The 25,748-nt window shown below is 39.5% G+C and overlaps 1 protein-coding gene across 3 annotated transcripts in view; it reads right to left on the bottom strand.

Annotated features, from left to right (window-relative positions):
- si:dkey-71h2.2 (low density lipoprotein receptor adapter protein 1) overlaps positions 1-25,748 on the bottom strand; it is an 84,845-nt gene that overhangs the window by 20,929 nt on the left and 38,168 nt on the right. The window contains exons 4-10 of one of the 3 annotated variants that reach the window (XM_061747095.1): positions 19,011-19,125; positions 18,604-18,676; positions 18,387-18,473; positions 15,137-15,294; positions 14,418-14,452; positions 9,721-9,749; positions 2,926-6,031 (exon numbers count right to left, since the gene is read on the bottom strand). In XM_061747095.1, the coding sequence (XP_061603079.1) occupies positions 5,985-6,031; positions 9,721-9,749; positions 14,418-14,452; positions 15,137-15,294; positions 18,387-18,473; positions 18,604-18,676; positions 19,011-19,125 (544 nt within the window). In that variant the 3' untranslated portion in view covers positions 2,926-5,984. Of the gene's footprint in view, positions 1-2,925; positions 6,032-9,720; positions 9,750-14,417; positions 14,453-15,136; positions 15,295-18,386; positions 18,474-18,603; positions 18,677-19,010; positions 19,126-25,748 lie in introns of those variants that run through there. The other 2 variants (XM_061747094.1, XM_061747096.1) reach the window with 2 other exon arrangements.

Here is a 25,748-nt window from a genome sequence, read left to right as displayed (position 1 = left end):
AAACAGTATTGAAGCTATTTGTTTGTTATAAATAAAACACTTGGAAGGTCTGCTTGGGTTAATGCTTTTGAAAATAAATTCTTCAAGACAACATCCATTTATCCTCAACGAACGTGAGGAAAAGCAGTCACGAGGTAACTTCTGCCATCCTTACACGCAGTAAAGATTCATGCTAAAAAATCTCAATTCAGATTTATTCAGATCATCCACATCTAGTTCTTATGAACCCTTCCTTGTATAGAACGACTGAACTGAGAACAATTTGTGAAAAGAATGCAAGACGTCAACCATTAATTTGCAGCTACTTGTAGTTTCTCAAAAGATTACTTACACACCTGAGTTTTTACCTGCCACATATGATACACATGTAAGATCCGTCCAATCGTCCATCTATCCATCGGTGCTACTTATCTGGATTCATGTGGAGGTACAGAGGACCAGACCTTATCTCCCCTCTGAGAATGACCTTTCCATCAAGTCCTACCTCAGGGCCTTATCTTACATCAACTCTGTAAAGAAATAGTTTTGATCAATCTAATACTGAAGTTGTATGGCCCCATGCAGCTAAATGCTGTAATGTAACCCACAAGGAAAGCTACGCCAGTCATTTTCCGGTGGTATGATGGTATAATATAAAAGAGAAAAAAGGCTACTTCAACATACATAACGTGAATTTTTACATTTGGGTATATGTGACTGCTCAAAGCGGATTTTTTATTGCAGCCCATAAATAGAAACACCAGATGCTGGTACTGTGTCTTATCTAATCCTCGACTCAGCGGAGGGCTGAATGAATACACTTATTGATTTGACTGTCAGTCAGCCGGCCAAACGTGCCCTTGCTCTGATCGACCATGGCGAGCCGGAGAGTATTTGAGAGAAAAATGGTAGGCAGGATTGCATTTGACGGTTGAATTGAACTGTTGTACACAGGTGAGGTCGAACAACAAAACAAACACTGATATATTGTGTTGATGTGTTTGTCTGCTCAATCAGCGCTTGCATATTCAGACCAGTATTTGCAGATCTGCTCAATGTCTTTACTGTATTAGAATATCAAACTGATGTCCAACAGAGCAAGCAGTTGGTTGCTATTTTATGTTTCTGAAAAACACAAAATATACAAAACATCTGCATTTCGTGTGTCGGTATTTAACATTCTTGTGTAGACAGCTATTTTAGTTATTCTAAAGGTCATATATGTAAGAATTACCCCTTAAAACTAACATAAATAAACCGAATAAATATTAAGTATAAAAAAAAAAACAATTTTAACCATATAGATCCACTGTTGACAAAAACATTTACAACAGTGTCGAACCCTGATTGAGCACATATTCTACTTGCGAGTTGAGAGCAGTGTCTGTATAGACGATACAAGTCAAGCCCCGGTCAGCAGTCGCCCGTTGGCACTTGATCGTTACCCCTGGGTCCCACCAGCGCCACGCCAGCTCCAACTCATCCATCGACATAACATGCGGCTTTTAGGGGTTAACATAACAATTCAGAGGGTTTTTCGGAACCACATACGAGGGGAGGCTCATTTTAAAAGTCAAAAAGTTTCACTCCAGCGAACCTTTGTTAGGTTTGTAGCAGAAAGAACAAGCAATTATGAGAAATAGATCTTTAATGAGAAGAGTTCTCTAGTGGTTTTGAAAATGTTCTGGTAAACTTGTGATAACGCAAATCCAGCTGAGCAGGCATTGCACGGAAGCCCCTCCCGGTGGGACCTGAGGACGTGCTGAGGACGGACCAAAACCGCAGCGCAGCCGGACTGCAGCACTTTCACTTCCAGTGTATTGAAGGCATTACATCCACAGACATATATACATAGACGCCTCATCGACCGCTGCTGCCTATTGGTGCTGACGAGCCGTGGGGCCGCCATCTTGGAGCGGTCACCCGCTCCACTCAGTGTCATCTGTCTGGCTGCTGCAATTAAGTGTCAGCGCATTTAATCAGTCATAAGTCGCAGAATAAAAAACTGATTTTCACAGGGTTTTTTTTCTGCAAACGTCATACATCTAGACATGATACCGGACACGTGATTCGACGTATTTTAATATTCCTAGTAGGCTAAACAGTAATAGAATCTGGCATGCGAGTATGATAGGTAGGCTATTTTGCAAGATGCACAATATATGTATATATTATATATACATTATAAATTGAAAGAAAGATTAATTTCTTGAACGGCATGCCATAACACACATATACATCTATGTATATCTATGTATGTATATATATGCTAAAAGCCCTGAAAGACGACTGCTTTGCAGAGCTTGTTTCTCATGCTCCATTTCTGCAGGTCAAGAGGTGAGTTTGGCAATGTGGTGTAGCCTTATTTTAAGATTTTTTATTTTATTTATTTATTTATTTTTATCCCTGGGCGCAATAGTTCGCCGATTCATACAGGAATACGCGGCCCAGTGCTCTGGCATGTTCACTACTGTTCTGTCTCATGCTGTTGTATGGGTAGGATGAACGGTCCAAGATGGCGGCCGTATTTCTGGCGCCCAAGCGGTCGATGACGCGTCTATGTATATATGTCTATGGTTACATCTGCTACAAATATCTAGAGGAGTGGCATTTCAGGGGAAGGAGGCAGATGGCAGGCTAACATGTTTTAGCTTACACTGGGACCGACACATGAACCTTGTCATGAAATGATGCCCCCATTTGGTCTGGAGTGGTATAGTTCCATTGTGTGGCTTTTATTCTTTCGGTACACAACCTTCACTGACTTCAGAACCTCACACAAATGTCAGCATTATGAAATACCGCCTGTTTCCAAAAACCTAAAATAGCAACATCCTTTCCTGTAGCCTGGGATAAAAACAAGACTCATAATGATAGTAAAACCTACCTTTAGCTTTCAGCAGCCAAGTAATACAAATGAGATTTAAGCAACGTCATGTTTGTACAAAGTCCTTTATTATGCATAAATATGTTGTAAACCGCAACAGTTTCCAAATTCTGTACAAGTGTTCACACAGATCAGAACAACTGCTTGTGGTTTACACACAAACTACTATTATAATATCACACCTTTGTTGGGAATCCACTATTTGCATAGATAGAACAGAAGCACCTTGTTAAAGTAAACCAATGCTGTAAACTTCAGTGGTTATTTCGGGTGACAAAAGCTTGGCTGGAAAGTCTTCGGCCTCTCCTGTTGAAAATCTGTCATTCTTCCGTCCTTTAAACGTTTCACCGGCTGATCTGTATTCAGCAAAGGCCGGACTCAATTTAGCATGTTACATGCCACCAGAGCCGGTCTCCCATCGCCTCGCGCGCAGAAAACTCGGAGCTGTGCCAAAGCTGCACCCTCTCCCCATTTCTTGGGAGTCTGCCCGCATCGATGCATAAAATATACTGGCTAAATGAAACAGAACTCCTAGGAGCTCGTCAGATTGATCTGTGGCACAATATAATTTATATAAGACTTGTTTAAAATTAAAGTTCAATGCAAAGCAATCCAGAAGGGTTTGGCTGCAGAGTTCAATTAAATTAGTTTTTTTTGTTTTCCCTTTCACACTTAATAAGAATGACTACCAATTACATTTGTTTGTTATTTTTTAACCCGTTTAGACCTCCTGATCAAAACTAATCATGAAATATCCATGGATGAGACTGAATCACTGGATCCTTGGGTATCTGTACAAGAAATCAGTGGAGGGAAGAAAGGTGAAAGCAGAAAGGAAAGGTGCAAAATGCAACATTGCATTTCGACACTGCACTGCCCTGTCCTTGGGCCTCATTGTCAATAGATCATTAACTGAAATGCTGCAAGCTATTTTTGATTCCAAATATATAACAGCTTGCTTTCAAAAGATGATTAAGCCAATATTTTTGCCAGACAGGAAAGAAAGAATGCAATTAAGCTCCGTGGCGCAACCCGAGAAGTCATCCGATTATCCTGCAGTGGGTGTCATGACAACAACCCGGAGCCCTTGCTACCTCCCAGCGTCGCAATTATTCTCAGTCCAGGATGGCATGAATGCAAAGAGAACAAACACTTCAGACCGGGCCACAATGGACGCTGTCTGAGAGGTGGATAAAAATAAACTGCATATTTTGTGATAAGATTTCGGGCAAAGTCACTTCGACAAGTGAGATAAAAAAAAAAAATATATAAAAAAACAGCTTTTGGAGAAAACATGTTGGATTTTTACCATTCTACAAAAAAAAAAAAAAAGATCAATCTAACAAGTGACTATCAACTTAACAGAAGGTGTTCAGTAATGTAATAATGTGATGGATGTGGGTTAATAAAAAAAGAAGAAAAAAAGACAAGCAATCCACACACATTTAAATCTGTACAAGTTGTCTAGTTTACGGTAATGCAAAATATACAAGAATTTACACATTCACATCTCAACAATAAATGATAAATACTTTTAAAAACACCCATACGGAGCCCTGCTTCTACGTCATTTACAATGATACAATATGCACACAATCGAGAGAAGCAAATTGCTTCAACGACTGCGTGTTTTCACTCAAGGGGCCAGAACATACCATAACATTGTCACAGTTCTTTAACAGTGACACCACCTGTATGTACAGTGAAAGAACGAGAGAAGACGACAAAAAAGGCCATATCAAACACAACAGCTGAAACTGGATGTAACAGAAATGTCAAACTGGGTCCTCTTGTATTTGATGAAGACTGAAGTGGATTGTTCATTTTCAATACAAATTCATCCACCGCAGTTAGGTTACACTTGCAGTTCAGTTTAAAAGCCAGGGGCGCTTTTACACATGCCGTTTAATTCATTTGGCATTACAGCGGTTTTCATCCCCGGGGTCATGCCAGCTCAGAAACTGAGACGACAAATCTCTGACGTAAAGCCTGAACTGCAAATTAGGAGTATTGTATTGCGGAGAACATAAGATGCAGGGGTTTTAGGGGCTTAACAGACTAGCGTCTAAAAAGTCAGAATATCATTACTTCTGCAAAATTATTTGCATCTTTTTGGGTCGCGCAAGCCTGATGCCAGATTTCTGAATGGCCGCTTTAGATGCCAGGTTGTGTATGGCTGCCGGTCCCTAAGCTCTAGTTCAGTGAATGCACCACTTTAAATAGCCTAATCTGACTGCCAACAGCATTTTGGCTCAATATGTGTATTTTAGCACTGCCCTCCATTTTTATGATGTTACATGTATGCCTCCTCGAGACACATTTGCTTCATTCTCAGCAATTGCAGTTCCAGAACATGTTTTACATGTTTATATTGTGTTAAAAAGATACAACAAGGGTATGGTCGTGTGCCTGTGTCTCTAATTCCTTCATAACACGATGTTTCATTCTCAAACAGAAATGGTTTGATCAGCATGGTGATACACGTATTGTGTAACTGAGTCAGCACGATACCAGCGTCTGACGATGAGTCAAACACTGACCTTCTTTCAGTGAAACTGGGAGCCAAACAAACAAGATCAGAGAGCTTTCACATTTTCAAAGACATGTGCGCTTAAACATCTCCAGGCCGGGATGCCAACTACATCTTTGTGTACTATTTATCAAGACTTACAAGTGTCCGTGCATTCTAACCCCGACTTTAGTATTCAGCCTGTTTCTAAACATCTTCCTGTAACGAGGTTGTACTTCTGCTTGCCTCGCAGTGCTGTATGTACACTGTCAGAAACATATTCCATCTGAAAGTTGCAGAGCTGCAGATGGATGTTTACACAGTGTGTGTTGCCTATAAGAGGCAGCCACAGGAAAATCATTTCATATCGTGACGATCATTTTGGCGTTTCCACAGAATATCTGACACAGTCTCCCTCATCGAGTTCACGCGGGATGTGATATTCTGTCTGATCAAGTGAAGTGTGCTTTCTATCCGTCTCGGAAACTGCAGTATGCTTTCCGTCTAATTTCCGTTATGCTGTGTGGTGGGCAGCCGTTGCCAGTTTGTGTTACTCCAGCTCGCTGATGCAGACGGGCAGCAGATTCTGTGAGGAGACCTCCAGGACGCTCAGAGCTGCATTGTCAGGGACGGGTTCGGAGCGGGACTCGGCCAGTCTGGCGGAGACGGAGAGGGAAAAGTCAGGGGACATGAAATATTCATAAAGTGGTTGGAACCACAGGATGTGCAAAGGTTAAAAGAGATCAAAAAAGGGGATGAAATGTAGCTAGGGCACATTCAGGAGGCGGAATTGAATGAAATGACACTGAACAAGTGGGAGGGCAAATGCACAGAGGGGGATGTGAGAGGCCATCAGTGCAGGACCAGTGGAGAATTTCAACTTCCTCTTCGGTAAGAAGAGCTGTTACTCTCTACAGCCAGTAAAGTCATACTGTACTCCCACTCCTGATGAAAAATGTACAGCTATAATGTGCAGCTGGCCAAATACAATCTAACTGGAAGCCAACTGTAACTGCAATGAGAGTTTAGTTACGTTCTTCATTTATGAGATGTCAGAGACGGACATCGCCACTTTATAAAGACTAAATACAGCTAAATCAAAGTGCTAAATTTTCATTGTTAAAGCAAAGAACAGAAACATCTCGAGTCTTGGTTCGTATAATTCCATTATGAGGCTATTATTTCAACTATATCCTACAAAACTCTATAGTCGTGATCTCACAGTTGTGGTTGTTCCACTACCCGAAACCCAACGTATCTGTTTTTGCCGAGCAGCCCCTCACTGTCTGGGTACCATGCTTTAAAGTCTCTAGGATTGAAGCTTGGGTGGATTATTTTCTTACTCTAGAGATGCAATCTGGGGGTGGTCACAGTCGTCATCAAGGGGCTACATACTATCCTCTGGGTTGAATTCAATGTGGAAGTAAGATTAGTTGCAGTTCCTTAAAATGACCAATAGGGGCTCCAAAGGCATGTCAATCTACATCAAATCTTAAATTAGTGATGCACCGATTGTTCGGTAACCGAAATTGTTCGGCCGAAAATGGCAAAAAACCACTTTCGGTGTTCGGTGGAATAAGTGGGAAAAAAACCGAACAATTAATAACAGCGTTGTAATATAAATAGACTGGCCGCTCCGTAACTGTTGCGCACCACATAAATAGTTGGCCAACCAAAAACTAACCACATAAGAATTCTACCTAACATTCACCAGCAGGTGGAACCAAACCAACATAAATCAATCTATTACAGGTGCGTTTAGATGAGGAAATCAAACAGCGAAGAGCGTGGAGTGAAGTGGTGCAAACATGTCAGCAGTGTGGAAGTATTTTAGAGTGGCAAAGAATAATACAAGAATGGCTGTTTGCAATGAATGTTCTGCTCAAATATCTAGAGGGGGCACATCTGCAAAGTCTTTCAGCACTACAAGTTTGATTTATCATTTGAAATGATAAAAAACCCTGAGCGCTTTAATGAATTTTTATTGTTTTAAGGCCTATGTTACAATGTTCAGTCAGTTAAGCCTAACGTAAGCTCAAAGATGGCCAAAAAATGTATTTTGCTAATTTATTTATTTTAAGTTATTGTTCTTTGCTGGTATAATGTCTGCTGGAATATTTAAGAAATGCTGGGAAATTAAAATTTTTTTTATGTTCAACAAATGTTTTCTACCTTGTAATTTTGTAAAAGATTTTTTTCTTTTAAAAGCATGCCTAAATCAAATTTATTTGATTTATGCAATGGTGAAAAAATTGGCAAAATAAATGAAAAACTGCGAAGAACCATGTTCGGTATTGTTCGGTATTCGGCCAAGTGTTTATTATTATTTTCGGTTTCGGTTTCGGCCACAAATTTTCATTTCGGTGCATCACTATCTTAAATTAAAATGTGTAACGCTGCGCTGCAACCAATTTTTTATCAGCCCCCAGGAATAGTGAGAAAAAGCTCAGCAGAGCAGCACGAAGCACCTTGACTGTCTCCAGCCCATCCGCTTCCACATCTCATAGCACTTCGCTGTTCCTGTTGAGCAGCCACTGGGCTCACAGATAGGGTTGCCACCCGTCCCGTAAAATACGGAATTGTCCTTTATTTGAGAAAAAAATGTTGCGTCCCGTATTGAACTAATACGAGACGCGATTTGTACCGTATTTTCATTAACTTTTACACCATATTCTAGTTGAATTATTGAAATAAATTAACTTTTACACCATATTCTAGTTGAATTATTGAAATAAATTAACTTTTACACCATATTCTAGTTGAATTATTGAAATAAATTAACTTTTACACCATATTCTAGTTGAATTATTGAAATAAATTAACTTTTACACCATATTCTTCACCTGTAGCTATATTATACATCTGGGCTGATGTGGACATACATAGCATAGGAGGCTATTTCAGTTGCTAGTATGGTCGTCTTGTCTGTCTCTACAGTCATGCAAGTTCAATGCTATTAAAGCACTTTAAACTTTAAATCAAAGCATTTTGTTTTTTCATATAAAATAAACACATTTTTATGCAGTTTACAAGTTTTGGGGCTTTTTCTTTTGGCTCCTGCGCTGCTGAAATCAGGGCGTCCCTTATTTCTATTTCTGAAAGGTGGCAACCCTACTCACAGATGACTGCGACTCCTTTCAGCTCTGGTAGTGGTCATTTCAGATGTCTTGGTAGTAACATTTGCAATGAAAATGTTTGGCCAAATCTGATCATAGTTAATGTAAAATAATATTAATGAGCACCATAGGTTAGCATAAACTAAGCCAGCTAAGCTGAAACAGCTAACTTGCGGTAACTGAACACTGGACGTGTACGGTGGATAGATGGATTCCTGTCCTGCTCTTTCCGCCTATTTCTAGCATTCTGCTGCTTGCTAAAATGGGGTGAGGGGCCTCAAGGGATTATATGATGCTTTTTTAAGTTTTGTGCAGTCCTCTTGGCACTTTGAATGCAGCATGACAGCATTACGTCTGCTGCATTAGGATCATGACTGCACTATATCTGCTGAACTGCAATTTGGGATTTCAACAACCACTGCTGGTGTTAACTTAAATGTTTCTCTCTCAATAGTCCCTGTCGTCTCCTTGGTTTTAGTGTTCTTTGCCAGTTATACTGGGATTCCGCTGGTGAATGTAGTGACATGTACCATTTATGCTGTATTTACACCAGTGCTAGACTCCAACAGAACTGTAGAGGGCCCTTTAGAGAAAATAAACCCTGATATGATAAAATCTTAAATGACCCATCACATTTAATCTGAATAGATACCTCTCTTTATCAGAGTCTGTCACTGTTTAACAACACACCGATTCGATTGTAAGCGATGGAAGTGATTGAGTGATGAGCTCTGCTTCCATAGATCATGTGTAACATCACAGGAGCATCAGTGATGTCACAGTGATGATGCTCCTTTAAGTTTTGTAGAATTCTAGAACTTCTTAAATGTTTTCCAAAATATTATCATCATCAAAAAGGCTAAAACAAATCTGTCCTTATTAAACTTCTACTGCGTAAATTTGCAAATATCTGGCAAACTTTGCTCATATTCCAGATGTTTCCAGCAAGGAAATGATTAAAATGAATAAATATATGCTTTATTCACTTGTAAGAGGTTAACTGCATATTCATAGATGCCAGCACTTTCCCTCCTGGAAGCAGCCTGAAAGCATCTCAGCCAGTCACATTTAAGAACCACTGACTTAGATGATGTGCTTAGTGACTAGCAATGTGGATGACCAAAAAACAGGCACTATATGAAGGTTTGTTTTTTCTAAATATAACATTTCGAGCAACATGCAGCACCAAACACGTACAGTTATTTCACGATATTCTCATCGTCACTTACCAGCATCTGCCTCCTCTACTTCCATGGTGCTGCATGCCAGATAGAAGACAGAGGAAGCCAACATGAGAAACTGCTAAAAGTAACTGACTGGAAAATGTGCCAATATAGAGGAGAAAAGCTCCGTGTCCTGTGTAGAAACAGATGTGCCTCCACGGGTCTACCACATGTTCATTTTAATACATGTAACACCCAGATTATGCAAAAATAACCCATGTCGCATAGAGGATGTTGGAGATATAAATACAAAGGTACATCACTGCTGACCAGCAGCTACATAACTTCAACATTCATTATAAAAAAAAAAACTTTAATCCACATTGAATTGTTTAATGAAATCCATTTTAAGTGATTCTGAAGTCAGTAGCTGAGAAGCAGTGAGGCTTTACTTGAATAAATTATACCGTTTTCTAAAAGTAATCCTGACCTGTGCGAGCACTGTTAATGAAAATGATTTTACTGAATTTGGTGTTGCAGCCGAGATTGCCAAGCTGTAAAGCAACACTGGTGACTCTGATAGGCTGTGCTGCAGCTAGCAGCCAAGTGGAAGTTAATAAAGTTGTTCATAACAACTCACGGGTAAACTCATCCTAGTGCCAATTTTAAGGAATCCATTCTTAAAACTTAAGTGGAAAATCAATAAACCTAAAAAGGCCAAGTCATGGAGAGTTTCTGCTTCGATGTACTGTAACAGGTCTCATTATGCAATTTGGAGCTCTATTCATGGGTAAGTGGCACGGTATAGTTATTTTCCTTTGATCGTGACTCAGAAACTCCCAGGGTCTTTGAAACTGAGCAGTTAATCCTCTATTTCTCTGTACGCTCTGGTGAGAAACCAGTTTAGACTCCCCCTCCCCTGCTCCCCGCTCACTCTACTATTATTTGTTATCGTGACCCCATGCAGGGACAGATATGTAGGCTGGGTTAACTGATGCAGAGGACCAATCTTAAAATGGAAATTGAGCTTTTGTGAGCACAAACTAATTTAAAAGAACCTCCTTGTTTGCTTGCTCTTACAAAACTTTTATTTAGTGCCCAATCAATCAATACCTCTAAAAAGCAACAGTAAGATTGACTGAACAATGGGTATGTTGCAGTTTAAATCAATATTAAACATAGGAAAGTCAGGAAAAGCCTAATATGGGATCTTTGAAAGCTACACTTTACTCTTAAAAAGAGTTTTGCAATTTCCTTGAGAACTATACTGTTTCTTTTTTCTATAAAACATTGATATTCACTTTAAGATTTTTTAAACACATTTGCAAAAACTCGGTGTCAGCATCAGTTTTTAGCAAATTTTAGCAAATTTTAGCAAAAACGTCTTTGCTCGAATACATGTGGGGCAGCTGTCTTAACATCAATCTTGGTTACCACATGCAGTATCTGGCTTTAAATTAGATCATTTAAGATTTTGTATAAAACTATAGCATTTTTAAGTAAACCTTTCTAACTTCTTTAGTGGAGAAACATTAAATACATGAAATTTATACTAAAATGCATAGTGCATAGTGTGCATACATGTAGTTCATTTTGGTTGTCTTTTCAGGAGTCTTGTTAGTAGTCTTGCTGACAGTTGGTGTCTCTTTATTTTAATTTTGCATCTGTTTAGGTATGTTTAACATCTTCTTTGGAATTCTAGGTCATTATGGGCCTGTGGTTAGTTTATGTTTCATACTGACCACATAGCTGTTTTATGCTTTTGAGACAGTTTGCTTTTATTTATAGTCATATTTTGCATTTCTTCATAGTTATTCTGTTTCCAAAATGTCAGTTTACACTTTCGGGTGTTGTACACCTCCTCTTGGATTGTCTTAACACCCATTCTTAAATCCTTTCTAAAATGGTGCACTAAGTCAAAGCTCATTTTAAACACTAATAAAGAATAGAGAGGGTCACAACCATCTTGAGTATATCTTGATTATATCTCATATCTTATCATATCTAGTAAAGTGGCTATTGAGGCTGTCACTAACAACAGTATCTTGTGCTAGATGACTGATTCGCTGGTATTTTCCATTCCAATACACGGCAAAGCAAGTGTTTTCTAAAGAAACTGCTCGTTTTTACGGTGAAAAACCGATGCTTCAGATGTTTTACGCTGTTTTTATTGAAAGTGTTTTCACTAACTGTGTAATTTGCTGCTTTGGTAATGCCACTGAGCCACAGAAGAAGACAGCTCCAACTGCCAGTAAGCTATCTGGGATCACACTACCAAGTATGAAAAGCAATTACTAAGACAGACTGGTGAAAAAGACAATTAACATTATCTGTGAGTATGCACACATACTGACATCTTCACTTAAATTGGTGCCATCTAGATGTAGTTTCTGCAGCCCTCTTCTGAGAAAACACCACATTTTCTTTTATTCCACAGGTAATAAAGGTATTGAGTGAGTTTAGGTATGCCAATGGGCGGGTTGCGGTGTTTATAGTGCCTGTACGGGTGGGAGGAATGTTCCTGATGCTGTCTGTTGTCATCTTTTGCCTTGCGATTGTGATTGTGCTGCATAAACCAACTGCCCCACAGGGACAATAAAGCCATCTACTGCTACATTTGCTTTCTATGAACATGTACTTAGAGCAAAACTTTGTGTGTTTTTTTCTGTCTTTTTCTGCCAAATGCGAGTTTATCTGATTAAAAATAAAACATCCCTTTGATCAACGTACCCCTGCAACTATTTCAGCAAACTGACAAATCATTAAACAGGTGTGTCAGCCATGGAAAAAATGGTGTTATTCAGAGTCTTCAGCATTTCAGGATAGATGTGTTTCAGGACAGCCACAGCACTGCATCACATCCTAGCCGATCTCTGCAGAGGACATTTGCTTTAACACTCCAAAGTCCCTCGGTGCCTCCGCCAGAAAGTCACCTTTAAGGTGTCTAAAGTTTTACCTTTCACTTTTTGACAACTATCCAAACTTGAGGTCAGCGCCTCCTCACGCCTTCCTTATCCGACCCCAATCCGCCTTTTTAATCTAGCCAGCTATTTTACCCGACGGTTAAGTCCATCGCAGTAAACACATCTATCAGCCACAGGCGACACTGCTTAATGAGTTGCCATCTCTTTAATGTGATGGGCACCCGCACCCCTGCTCTGTAGCTCTCGTGTATTTATAGAGGGCTATTACAACATTGCAGGACACACTCACAATGAAAAGTGTGTGCTTGAAGTGTGTCAGAGGGACCATTTGAGTTGAATATGATGCTGTAAGTGTAAAAGTAAATCACGTTTGTGTATTTGATATATAGGCTTTGAAACAATGTACGGTTCTTAACGCAGTGCTGCAAGTGTTTTTGAATGCAGTTATGTATTATAATGGTGCAGAAAAAGGGTCTGGTTTATTGATCTGGAGTCCATGTGGGCATTAACATCCATTTGTCATACCTGCCATGTCTCATGTTGAGTACGAGAGGCCCTCTTTGTAGTATCCCTGCAGGCATTTTGCACCTACAAAAAGTGCATTTTGTAGACTGTCATCCTTTCTTTAGAAAATAAAGCGTTTCATTGTAATCCTGCTAAAGAGATAAAGCATGGATGCGTGGTGAGACACGGTTCATGATTCAGCTGCAGTGCCTCTTCAGCCGCGTCAGGATAGGAGGCATTCAAAAAGAACAGTCTCTCTTCTGCACTTTGTATGATGTTAAATGAGATTACAGTGACATTGTATTAATGGTATCGGAGCAATTTCAACAACTTATTATGATTTTAATAATTAAACACTGTGAGTAGCTGCTTTGAAACCAAAAACTACAGTCTTGTCATGTTATTAATGCAAAAAGAAACGTAGAAAATGTTTTTACAGCAGCCTTTTCTTAATGATTCTCTTAAATTTACCAGAATCAAATATCAAAGCAGTCCCACTTTTTTCAGTCAAATCCAGACTTCAACACAGCAATAGCTCTTTAATAATAGTTAGGACACGGCTTAAAGGCAGAAATATCCGCATATTTTATTCATATTAAAAAGATTACAGCAGAAAGCTGTTTGCGACTAATACTGTCATCTTTAATGTAGCTGACGTTTAATGAATCAGACCAGTTACAGAAACAGATGTGTTCAGTCAGAAGAAAACTTTTTTTTTTCTTCTCAAATCAAAAATGCATACAAATGTGCTACTTTTATGTTTTTAAATAAAGAGTTCTTGCTCTACATCTTTAAAACAAAAGTCTTCACTTCTCCTCCCCCTGAGAGAACAGTCTCAGAAATGGAATAATAGAGTCATTTATCCTGGTTTACTGCACTGATTTGCAGAGAAAACGAGTTTGAACAGGGATCACTTCTCAAGTGAGTTCATGAGCCGTTTGTACACACGTTTCTGGTGTAAAAAAAAAGACTAAGTCTTTTCATTTCCACAGCTGAAGGAACTAGAGAGGAGCAGAGCATGTGACCAAGAAGAGGAAACAGCCACAACTATGAAGGATAAGGTGTTGTATGTATGTCATTTAAATCTGTTATTCTGTGCTTGAATTACAGTAACCATTGATAAAAGACCCTTAAAGACAGGAAACTAGTGAGACTGTCACCATTTAAAAATATGCTGGTCTGAATTCAAAAAGGGGTCATTTACTGAATGATTTGACAAATATTTTATTGCTGGTTTAATCATGAAAACCTCTTGTGGCCAAGGAAAACCTTTCCTTTCATAAAACCTAATATCTCCCTGATTTCAACAGACCTGCAGTCATAAGCAGAGGTTACCTTGAGAATGCGTCATCGAGTCCATCCTCCACATCCTGTTGGGAAACAACAAAGCTGATCAATATACAAAGAAAAGTGCTGCGGATTATAAATCCTGCTGCTTCTGGGCTCTCCATCTCCTTTGAATTTCCTCTCAGTCAGCTGTTTGTCATACCTTGTTTGGCTCAAATGGCACATAAATCTGTGAGCTACTTCTGTAAAAATCAAATCCTGCAATTCAATTTTACCGCACTGCAATATTTATATATGGAGATCAAACCTCATGAACATGAAGGTTCAACTACACTGATAAAAGAGATGTATAGAAAGATGATGAAAAAAAACAAGTGTAAAAACTTGCACCTTTTTGTAGAGTAAAGGGAGAAATAATGCGACTAAGAGAAGGTCAGTCTGCAGAAAGACATTCTAGCGTGTGTGGTGTCATCTAGTGGTGAACATATGTAAGTGAACGCCAGGGTGACTTGTGAGTCTGATCATTTGAGGTAGCTCAGATCTCTTGATCATGCCAATAAAATTCAGATCGATTCACAGTGATGCTAAAACGACTAAAGCAAAAGAAAGGTCAGTGTCTGCAGTGAGGTTTTGATATCTCAGAATGAAATGCACCAGTACGACGCCCCATATTCATGTTGGTGACTGCAGTTGTATTGTTCATCAAACGCTCCAGTGGAGCCCAGTGAGACAAAACAGCATTTTAAAAAGGTAAGTGAGGAGCATACCCAGGAGTCGTGTTTGATTGGCCGTCTTCGAGTCGGGTTACTACGAGGTGACGGTGAACTGAGAGAAGCGGAGAAGAAGGGCCTCCGCAGCTTCTCCTCCATCCTGATGGGGTTGTGCGCCACCGGATGCGAGGGGGATGGCAGGTGTAGATGAGTGGCTGAGAGTGAGGGAAGTCAAAGAGCAGAAACAATGACACACAGAGGACACTGAGAGGCGGATGAAATGACAGAGCATCAGACACACGGCAGAAGAGGGAGCCGTCAGCTTATCTCGTCATTATTCTGCCAGTCTGCAACGCAGACAAGACTCCCAAGACTCTCCCACCCAGACCCCTAACAGACTTCCAGTCACCTTTTCATGCATCGCTTTTATGCATGTTTGTGAGGAGCTGGTCTGCTGCCACTGAGAGCAAACTTTAATTAAAAGAATCTGGAAAAAATCTCATTTAAAAGTCTCATTTATCGGCTCTTTAGCCCCTCTAAAGAGCAGGAAACATTTGTATCGATAAATCCTGGCCTATAAACGTTACAGGCACTCATAAGTACTTAACATCTACTGTTGCCCTCAGAGGCTAATGAGTCAGGCGTGATTAGGTAATTTGCTCCGAGAGTGTTAGAAGAAACCAGATCAACTTTTAGGATCCAACTACAGACTCACAAGTCCTGTCGGAGTGGACTGACGAGAACTGGAAAGGTCATTATAATAAATATAGCTGCAAGCTGTGATGATGGTGCCACACAATTCACCAGGACACAGTTACCATGGCAACCTGATGGGATCATACTAAAAGCGCAGATTGAAGCAGCAACAGAAAATAAATGCTCCCGTTTATTACTAAATCTAAAGTAGAGTTTAGTGTTAATATATGTGCTTCGGTTGCACCTGATACTGCCAATACGTTTCTTTGTCATGTGCACCAGTTAAAACATATGGGATTCGTTTTGACTTGTTCTGTATGTGAAACTGTTTGGTCCATCATCTCAATCAGGACCACGTGGAAGAAGAAGTCATGCATCTAAATAGGAACTTTGATAGATATATATATAAAAAAAAAAAGGAAACATGAAACCCTTGCAGAGATATAACAGTCTAACTTGTGAATAATATGCTTGAAATCACTTAATTAACAGCCTCTAAAATCTGAAGGGCAGTAACTTGTGAAATGTCACTTGCTTTGAGTTATGGCTTTGAGTTACTACTGTCATTTTTACTACTTCTGTCATTTAGCAGACGCTTTTATCCAAAGTGACTTACATCTGAGAGAACAACACAAGCAACAAATCAAACAGGAGGGTCCAGCTGGATAAGTGCTGGTCAGACTGTTGAGAGTCCAGTTGGACACAGGTGCTGTCATGCAAAATGTTGTTCTGTACGCTCAGTAAAATCTAAATAGTGTATCACAGCAGCACAACCGCCACGCGTGAGCATGTCAAAAGAAAACATCCTGTGGTTCTCAAACCTAAAAGTGACGACACTACAACAATATAAGCATTTACCTAATTATTAAGTGACAGTAAACGCATTAGCTGCATAAAATGTAGTTTATTTTATTGTTTTCACATGTAAGTCGTGGCTTGATCATTTTCTGGTTTGAAAAAATAAATACATACAATTACACTAATATTCCTTACCTGTTTGAAAGTGTTCCAGCCTATTTGGGTCTTTTTTGAGCACTTAAAACTAAACAATATTGATAATGTCATGTTTGTGCTGTCTGTCAATATAACAGTTGGCAAATATATCACCTGGTAAAAGATTATTTAAGATTAAAAAGTTACATTTTCAACATGAATTGTGAGTGATTAAAGCTGGTGATGGAAAACCATTCAGACTTACAACATTGGACATAATTTATGACATATTAAGTGATGTCTTAAACAGTGTTTGCACTTTTTGGGCTTTGAATAAGTTATTTTAGATTTATGGAGATTGTTCTGAATAAACCAAATGATGCTTTTGCTTTGGTTTATGTAAGAAATATTTAAGAAATAAGAAATATAAGTATTTATTTTTTCATGAGTAAAAAATTGTGAGAATGATTCTATTATTTGTTGGAATTTAACTGAAAGATGTATCAAAAAGTGGAGAAAAAAATAGCCTAATCTACAAGAAATCGTTAGTGGCAGCTGTACTTTGCCGCTGCAGCTGAACTAGAGGTGATATAAATCAGCGCAGAGTTCAGTCTACCGTCATAAAAGGGAAGACAGAAGGGAAGGGCTGGTCACTCTGTACTTAATTGTGTTTCATGCCAGAGGTTGACAGATTAACTTTCTTGTGATATGCTGCTCCCATCTGGTCTGGGGTGGTAAGCTTGCAATTTTAAGCAGCAACATGAAACTTGATGCAAAGAGTCAGAAAGCCGTATTCAGTATTTGCAACTTTTTCAAAACTTCAGTACCTCAACAGTTATAGAAAATAAAAAACAGAAATAGGAGCGTGCGCGGCTGATGAGCGAGTGACAATAAAAAAAGAGCTACTTAATCAGCTGGAGTGGAAACTGCTGGATTTGTGAGGATGAAATCAGTCTGGGAGAACATGCTCCAGCGAGGATGCAAATCCAAATCTAATTACCATCTCACTTCAGATATGGAAATGTTCTGCGCTTGTCAATTTCACAATACTAATCAGATGACTGTAATTTTTTCACAGACAGGCAACTACTAAGTATTTTGAAATTATCCTTCACCCCCCATCCTCCCATTCTGCTAAGCTTTTTATAACCAAATGACTTCTGGAGAGCAAAATTCCTTCTAAATGTCAAAGCCCTTAAACTTGAATTTTAGAAACAAGGGTGAACTGGATGAAAACTTACTGAGCAAAGAGAATAGTTTAGGAAGAGAATGCTTTCTTGCCAAGACACTAAATATTAGATAAAAACCAGAAGCTACTTCACTAAGCTTCGCTTATATTTAATCTAACAATTAAAAGAAAACCGTACTTATTACTCCTCGTCTGTTTGAAACTCAAAAACAAAACTGAAAGAATTAAGTATTGCAGTTTTTTGAAAAGCTGTGTGCATGTGCAAAAGTACTCTGCTAAAAATGCCCCTTCAGTAAACCTAGTTTATGTTCATATGTTTGTAATAAAAAAAGCTGATTTGTAAAGAATCTGCGGCCTTTCAACAGTAAACTTGGGAACATTTTACCGTGTTCATTGATCACCGATCAAGTCATGTCTGGTTCTTTCTTGCAGAAGCTGGTCTGATGCAAAGCGATTCAGTGGTAAAAATTCAGAGTAAAAAGATCTTACCAGCTGGGACACGTGGCGTGTCTGTTGTCTCCGTCTGCCCGTCGCTCACTGCACAGGAACAGCAGGTCCTCGCTTTCTTGCTTTTGTCTGTGAAGAGGCAAAATAATCCCAAAACCAGGGCAGGTGGATAACACCTCATTTTCTTGCCAAGTCGGCTTGAAAACCAAAAACATTCAGTGTCACACTGGATGGATTGTGCATTTGTCTGGGGACTTACCTTCCTGAGCAATCTCCCAAAGATCCAGGGCTACCTTAAAGGCCTGGGCTACTGTTAGCGTCACAGCCTGAGCCTGTGCAGGGAAAAGAATTAATATCACTGCATTGAAATGTGAATAATTCATTGTGAACTGTTATTCCACTATGTGGGAAAGAGAGGCAGCGTTATTTAAACTCTTAATAGCAAAAGGCTGCAAGGCTCTTTTAAGGAGACAGCCACAAGATGGAGCCACACACCATCATGCAATCGTGGTTTTTAACTGTGTTGGCAGGGTGAGGGGAGACCACTTTATATATGTTAAAACAAGAAAAAACGTGTATTTCATACTAGGTCCCCTTTAAGTTGATGTTTTTAACAGATCCAAACATGCTTTTATATAGTTATGAGCAGTGGTGATGTGAACTTACAATTTTTCTCTTCTGGCAGAGGAATGCATGGCATTCAAGGGTCTCATTGCACTGACTCTGAGCAACATACGCAAAGACTTTATCCTGAGTTTTATCTGCTGTGCAGTACGAGATTCTGGAAGAAAAGCAACAGAGGCGTGAAAGCAGAAAATATGTTAATTCACCCGATAAAAGTCCATTAATGATGATGAAAGATCCGTATCCAGATATGGGAACCAGTTTGTTGGATTCATGTTCTGGGGCAAACATCACCGTGAATCAAGAGCAACACAAACAGAACAAAAGGACAACATGTGCACATTAGCCCCTGGCTTGCATCATTAATAAAACCCTCTCACATAGTACACGTGTCAATTCAAGTAATAAATGTTGTTTTTTTTAATGTGCTGTGCTTCTTGCGTATGCATACTCACAAGCGGAGCAATCACAGCAGGAGGGTGGAAGTTATGAATATTATCTTGATTAAGCCCCATAGCTGGGAGCGGTGAAGCAGCAGGCCGATGGGCAGCAGTGGCAACCATAAGATATGCTTCAGAGGTTCTTAGTTATAATAAATGTGACAGCGTTACAATTCTAGGTTGAGTAAATGACTCAGAAAGAACAACCATTAAAGAAACTGAGGATCACTTGTGGAAAACTATTCAGAAATAACTCCTTGACATTTACATAATATAATGGAAGCTATAGAAATTCTCCCATAATGGAGGTATTTTTTTTGGTGAAATATCCGGATTTCTATTACTTCTGGGAAACGGAAAGTCTCATGTTACAAATTGATCTCCGGTGTGACTGTATTGTACTTGAATCCTCATTTCCAGCAGTCACGCTGAATCTCTCCTGGATTTAATAAAAGCTTTTCAGATCCAATTGTCTGAAAAATTCAGTCACAGCGAATGCTACCTAAAACCAATCCAGGGAGACGCCACTGAGCTGTTTTGCTCAATGTTAGCCATTTCTATCAATCAATCAATCAATCAAATTTTATTTATATAGCACCTTTCGTCCAAGTACATGAAATACAAGGTGCTTTGACATTGTGATTGAAAAATAAGCATAATAAACAAATAAGAACTGGGAGACCAAAAAGATAAAAACTGGGAGACCAATGCACCCTGACATACAATATAAAATATATAAAATTTATAAAGAGATAAAGGTTCAAGAATTAAGGCTAAAAAAAAATAATCAGTCCACAACAATAAAAATAGTAAAAACATTATAAGAGATAGATAAATAAATAAAACAGATACCTTTAAAAAATTTTAAACGGAATAAAACTAAAACTATAAAATGTGATGCTACATAAAAGCCAGACCAAAGAGATGAGTTTTTAATCTACGTTTAAAAATGTCCACATTTCCAGCTCCTCTCAGATCCTCCGGCAGGCTGTTCCACAGTTTTGGAGCATAGAGGTTAAAAGCAGCATCACCAAATCTTTTAGTTTCTTTTATTTCTATGGATCTATACACAGGTAGCCCCTGGATTTGCTTCGTCAGAGTGTACGTGGGGCATTAGATGACATATCAACGAAGAAACACCACGTTTCTGTTGAGGATGAGCCTGAAGCACCGGCCTGCGTCATGATTGTTACTTCAGATGTTTCAATGAGCCACAGTGAGTGATCCACTTGACCTTCATTACTAAATACAGAAATGCACAAGTGTTTTCTTTTTCCCTCTACAGAACACATCACAGTTTCTGAGTGCGAATCATCATCATCATCATCATCCTCATCATCATCATCATCATCAAAAGGATGTCACCAAATAAAGGCATTCTGTACTGGTTGGATCATAGTGTAATCCGTCATCGTTGCAATAGCCTGCAAACTATATGCAAACGGTTGCTTTTGCAGAGATTGTACTCATTTAAAGCCCGACTTCAAAGCAGAGATGTGGCAAACCCGGAACATAAAGTTGTTTATTAGATCAACTAACAAGCAGAAAATGACTGGTGCCTGCATTATCTCTCACTCAAATTGTTTGCTAGTTTGCAACACTAATGCATGACCCACATAGAAATACCCAGGACACGCAGCTCTCCCTGCACTCTAACTTATATTTGAGCTATTTTTGCATAAAAATGAGCAGATAAAAAAAAAAACACAAAAAAACAAACAAAGTTTTGACCTATTTAAGATCAGAAACCAAGTGGGAAATTACCAAGCATTAACCGCTCAATTGAAGCTCAGAAGTCAATTTAGTTAGTTAGCACCTACTCTATTTTTGGTTTGAAATGTCCCAAACCAGGCTGGACTGGCATCACACAAATCTTAGATGGTTTTGCCATTAAAGGCAGGGTAAGTGATTTTCTGATGTCACACCTTTTGAAATTTAAATCAAAGTATCAACTAAAACACTGAGGTAGTTCCTCCGTCCCAGCGTCCCTGGAGAAAACACGGCCGTCATGAGGCCTCTTCCCCCTCCCCCACTCAGTGTGCAGGAACACAAGCATGAACCCTGCCCTGGTTGGTGACTGGCTCCAGTAAATTATGTCCTCTTCAAGACAGTGGAATTGTTTATTTAATTTTTTTGTTGCTTTTTTTCCCGCATTATAAGGAACACTTAAAATCCTTACATTTTCTTAAAAAAAAAAAAAAAAAAATCGGCAGCACGCTTTATAATCCGGGGCACTTTATGTGTGAATTTTGTTGTGCTTACTGACCTCAAACCAATTTTATGTGATACGCTGCGCTCAAAAATAGTGCAGTTTTAGTGTGACTTTCGTAAGCAACGAAGCCGCTCCGCTTGATTGATGGTCGGAGCGTTCAGCTGACACATTAAAATTGGTCCTCGGTTGGATACGGGTTGCAAGGTCAGACGTTAGATAACTAATTCTGTAGTGCTGGTAAGCAACCATCATCCAACATCTAGTCCATGTTACCAATTTTCCAATCTGTATCATAATCCATTTATAATCAAATGTTGGAATACAACGTTGTTCCAACCTCGCACTAACTTCAGATGTCAGCTACGATGCTTACCTCCCCCACTTTTTATTTGTGGATTGGTGGAAGACGAATGATTTAAAATGTGAATTCATTTTTCTGTATTAATTACAAGTGAATGATATTTAGTTATGGTGAATGAGGTGAATGAAGTTTGACTCAGGTGACTGTTTTGTTTCGCTTTATATATATATTTTATCACGCGCTTTAAAACCCAGTGCGCCTTATGTATGAAAATAGACCAACTCATTGATATTGCAGTGCCCCTAATGGTCCGTAAAAAAGGGTACATCCTTTCAATGAGAAAAACAAACAAAACAATTAATTTTACAAAATGCTGATTTTCAGGAACTGGTCTAAGAGCTGTAAGTGAAATATGCTGAGAGCTTCTTGCACATGCACTATCTGACTACTTGGCACATAAAAATAAAAAAATAAAAGTTTTATTATCATACTATAGACAATGGTACAATTACATTTTACTTCTACTTCTCTACACTGCTGGATTTACATCCAGTAGACACAACCACACAAATAAAATATAAGCATAAAACTGAAGCGTCGCCTTATGAGAGTATTCCAATTGCCTGAGAAGGGAATGTGTCATGTTTTGGAGTGAAGTTTGATAGCTCAGGGAAAGAGACTGTTCTACAGTCTGTTTGTTTGACTTTTTTTCTGCTGCGTTTTTCAGAGGGCAATAGGGTGGGAGGGATGTTTTACTATTTTACAAGCTCTAATACGTCGCTAAGAGCTGGGGAAAGCTTCAAGCAAAGGTTAAGATCAGCCAGTGTTTTTTTTCCATTAATATTATTATTAGGGCCCGAGCACTGACAGTGCGAAGGCCCTATTGTATCTGTAGGAATTCTTTCTTTCTTCTTTATTTTTCCAACAGAAGGAGGGCCTTTTTGCCCCCCTAAACCTTCCCCAAAAGTCACCAAATTTTGTACGCAAGCCAGGCCTGGTGAAAAATGTGATATTTAATGGTTTGCATTAATGGACGTGGCAAAATGGCTCAACAGCGCCCCCTAGAAAACTTTGTGCCTCAAGCCCCACGTACATACACGAAAATAAATACACACCTGTATCATGTCGCAACTTAAAGAAATGTCTCTTGGCGCCATGGCCGAAACCGAACAGGAAGTCGGCCATTTTGAAGTAATCATGTAATTTTGGCGAAATTTATGCCATCGCTTCGGCCGCTTCTTCACCCGAACCGTAATGGGCATCCAAGTGTGTTATACATCAAAATATGCGTCTCGATCCTGCGACGACGGGCATTACTTTTCTCAATCAAAATTGTTACCGTGGCGATGATAGACACCAAAAAGCGCCCCCCCTCTTCCTCTGATTGGTCCATACAGATAAAACTTCGTGCCTCAAGCCCCAAAATGCGGTTTGACGTACATGCACGAAAATCGCTACACACCTGTATCATGTCGCAACTTAAAGAAATGTCTCTTGGCGCCATGGCCGAAACCGAACAGGAAGTCGGCCATTTTGAATTAATCGTGTAATTTTGGCGCAATTTATGCCATTCTTTCGGCAGTTAATACGGCCCGAACCGTAACGTGCACCCAGGTGTGTTATACATCAAAATGTGCATCTCCATCCTGCGGCGACGCGCATTACTTTTCTCTTTCAAAAGCGTTACCGTGGCGACGATAGACGCCAAGAAGCGATATAAAGAGTCATGGGTGGTGTCATCAGACTCGGTTTTGAATATTTGACCTTCATTGGCATGAATTAGCCCCGCCGCTTTTTCTGATTGGTCGATATGTGATAGTTCCTACTTTCTGCCATAACTTTTGTATGGTTTGATATAGAGAGTCGTGGCTGGTGTCATCCGCTAAATGTCCAGGCCTGAAGAATCTACATGCAAGTCATACAAGCGCTTCCACTGCAGCACGCCTGAACGTGCACAAGGGTGCGAGGGCCCGTTCATCGCTGCTTGCAGCTTTAATTGTTTTTATTTCTCCTCTACATGGACAGAATCGGTGACGGTAGCATGAAATTAATGGTTAACTAACTTCATATTAATGAAAACACATTAAAGATGATATTTTATAGGTTGAAAAAACACACACACAAAATGAATAACTGACAGTGATGTGACAACACCATGGATCATATTCACAGCAGACACCTTCAGCTCCAAACCCCAACAGAAAAAAATAATTGACAGTATCACACTGAGCTTGAACAACAGAAGCTGAGCTGTCAGTCTGCATCATATCTCCAAAGGGCCTCTCCGGACGGCAAGCCTTTGATCTCCTCACTGCGTAGAGCACCGGCGCTCCTGAGAAGGCGGAGGAATATCATTGAAAATATATTTAAATATTTACAGAACAAAGCCTCGACAGAACTACAAAGCCCCAAACTTTCAGGATGACGTGAATGAAAAAACAAAAACCTACAACTTCTGCTCTGCGTTCAGTAAACCTCAGTTCAACAACGTAAAAAAGGAAAGATGCAGTTTGTTTTTGACATGAGGTCAAATAAACTGCTCTGCCAAATTTAGAAACTTTTTTTTTTTTTAAGTATAAGAAAAGAGGAAAACGGCAAGATATTTTGAGATATGAGCAGCGAAGCTTGTATTCTCATTCTAACAGCGTGTTAGAGCCGTGTGCGTCATTACCAGGTGAGGTGTCAGTCATCGTTTCAGCTCTCTGTTTCTGGCCCGCTTTTCTGTCTTACTGATACGCTGGCTGGTCACTGAGAGCTCTTGTGAGAATATGAATCAGTAACACAAGTCCAGATGGAGGCTGAACACCCTCACAATGTTCCTCTCACTGGGAGGACTGTCCGTGTCCGTATGCTTTAAATAAATGATACAATCACACAGAAGACTATTTTGGTTTCCAGTATCTGCATGAGGATAAGGTTTCTCAAGACTCTAAATTAAACAAGCTATTTGTCACCTGATACGTTAATTGGCTGCATTTTTCATATTTTAGCATCTTTACTTACCGTACAACTAAAGATCAAATCGATGCATTACAAAGTAATAAAAAATAAAAGGGGCAACCATAAGGTACTACTCTATCTTTAAGATTGGTTTGGGTTGAAACAGCTTCTGTAAAAGTATTTAAATATTTAAGATAGAAAACCATCTCTGTAGTTGCAATAGAAAATCCCTTCTCCCTCTCCCGTGGTGTCGTCTGTGGCCTAATCTCTGCCGACAGTTAGACATACCGCAGCACCACAAGGCATGCTGGCTCTTGCTGGGAGATCAAGCCTCTGATAACACAGTCTAAGCATCTCATGCTGCAAATTAGATGCGCTGTTATTGTGTTATTGAGAACCGAACGTCCATGAAGGCTGCTGAATAAAATATCACTTTTGCACTGGAATGCTGCAGGGAGAAGTTGGTCCTGCATCCTTTACTGGGTTGAAGAGATGACGACATTTCTTGACTGCCAGACGCATCTCATACGTGGAAAACTTTGCATTGGATGCAGTGAAAGAACCCAACTGAACTTTTGCAGCCTCTTATATTATAGGACTGTTAATTATTGAGTCTCTGGTTGGCAAAAAACAAACGGACGTTGCACGATTAACATTACACACTACATTTCGGTCGCTTTGTGGAACTAGATGAGGTGGCCAGCGAAAAGAGGCGCACACTTATGTGCCAACAGCCTAACCAACACCCCCACGACCCCCCGAAAAAGATGGATGGATGGAAGTTGTGTTTTTTTCTCTGACATTTGCAACCTTTTGTTATCCCCACGGAGGCAATTTGTTTTACTGGCAGTCTTTTCTCTTACTTCTTGCTTTTATTTCATTACTTT

Source organism: Cololabis saira, chromosome 18, assembly GCF_033807715.1.
Source record: "Cololabis saira isolate AMF1-May2022 chromosome 18, fColSai1.1, whole genome shotgun sequence".
NCBI lineage: Eukaryota > Metazoa > Chordata > Actinopteri > Beloniformes > Belonidae > Cololabis > Cololabis saira.
This window is presented reverse-complemented; position numbering and strand designations above follow the sequence as displayed.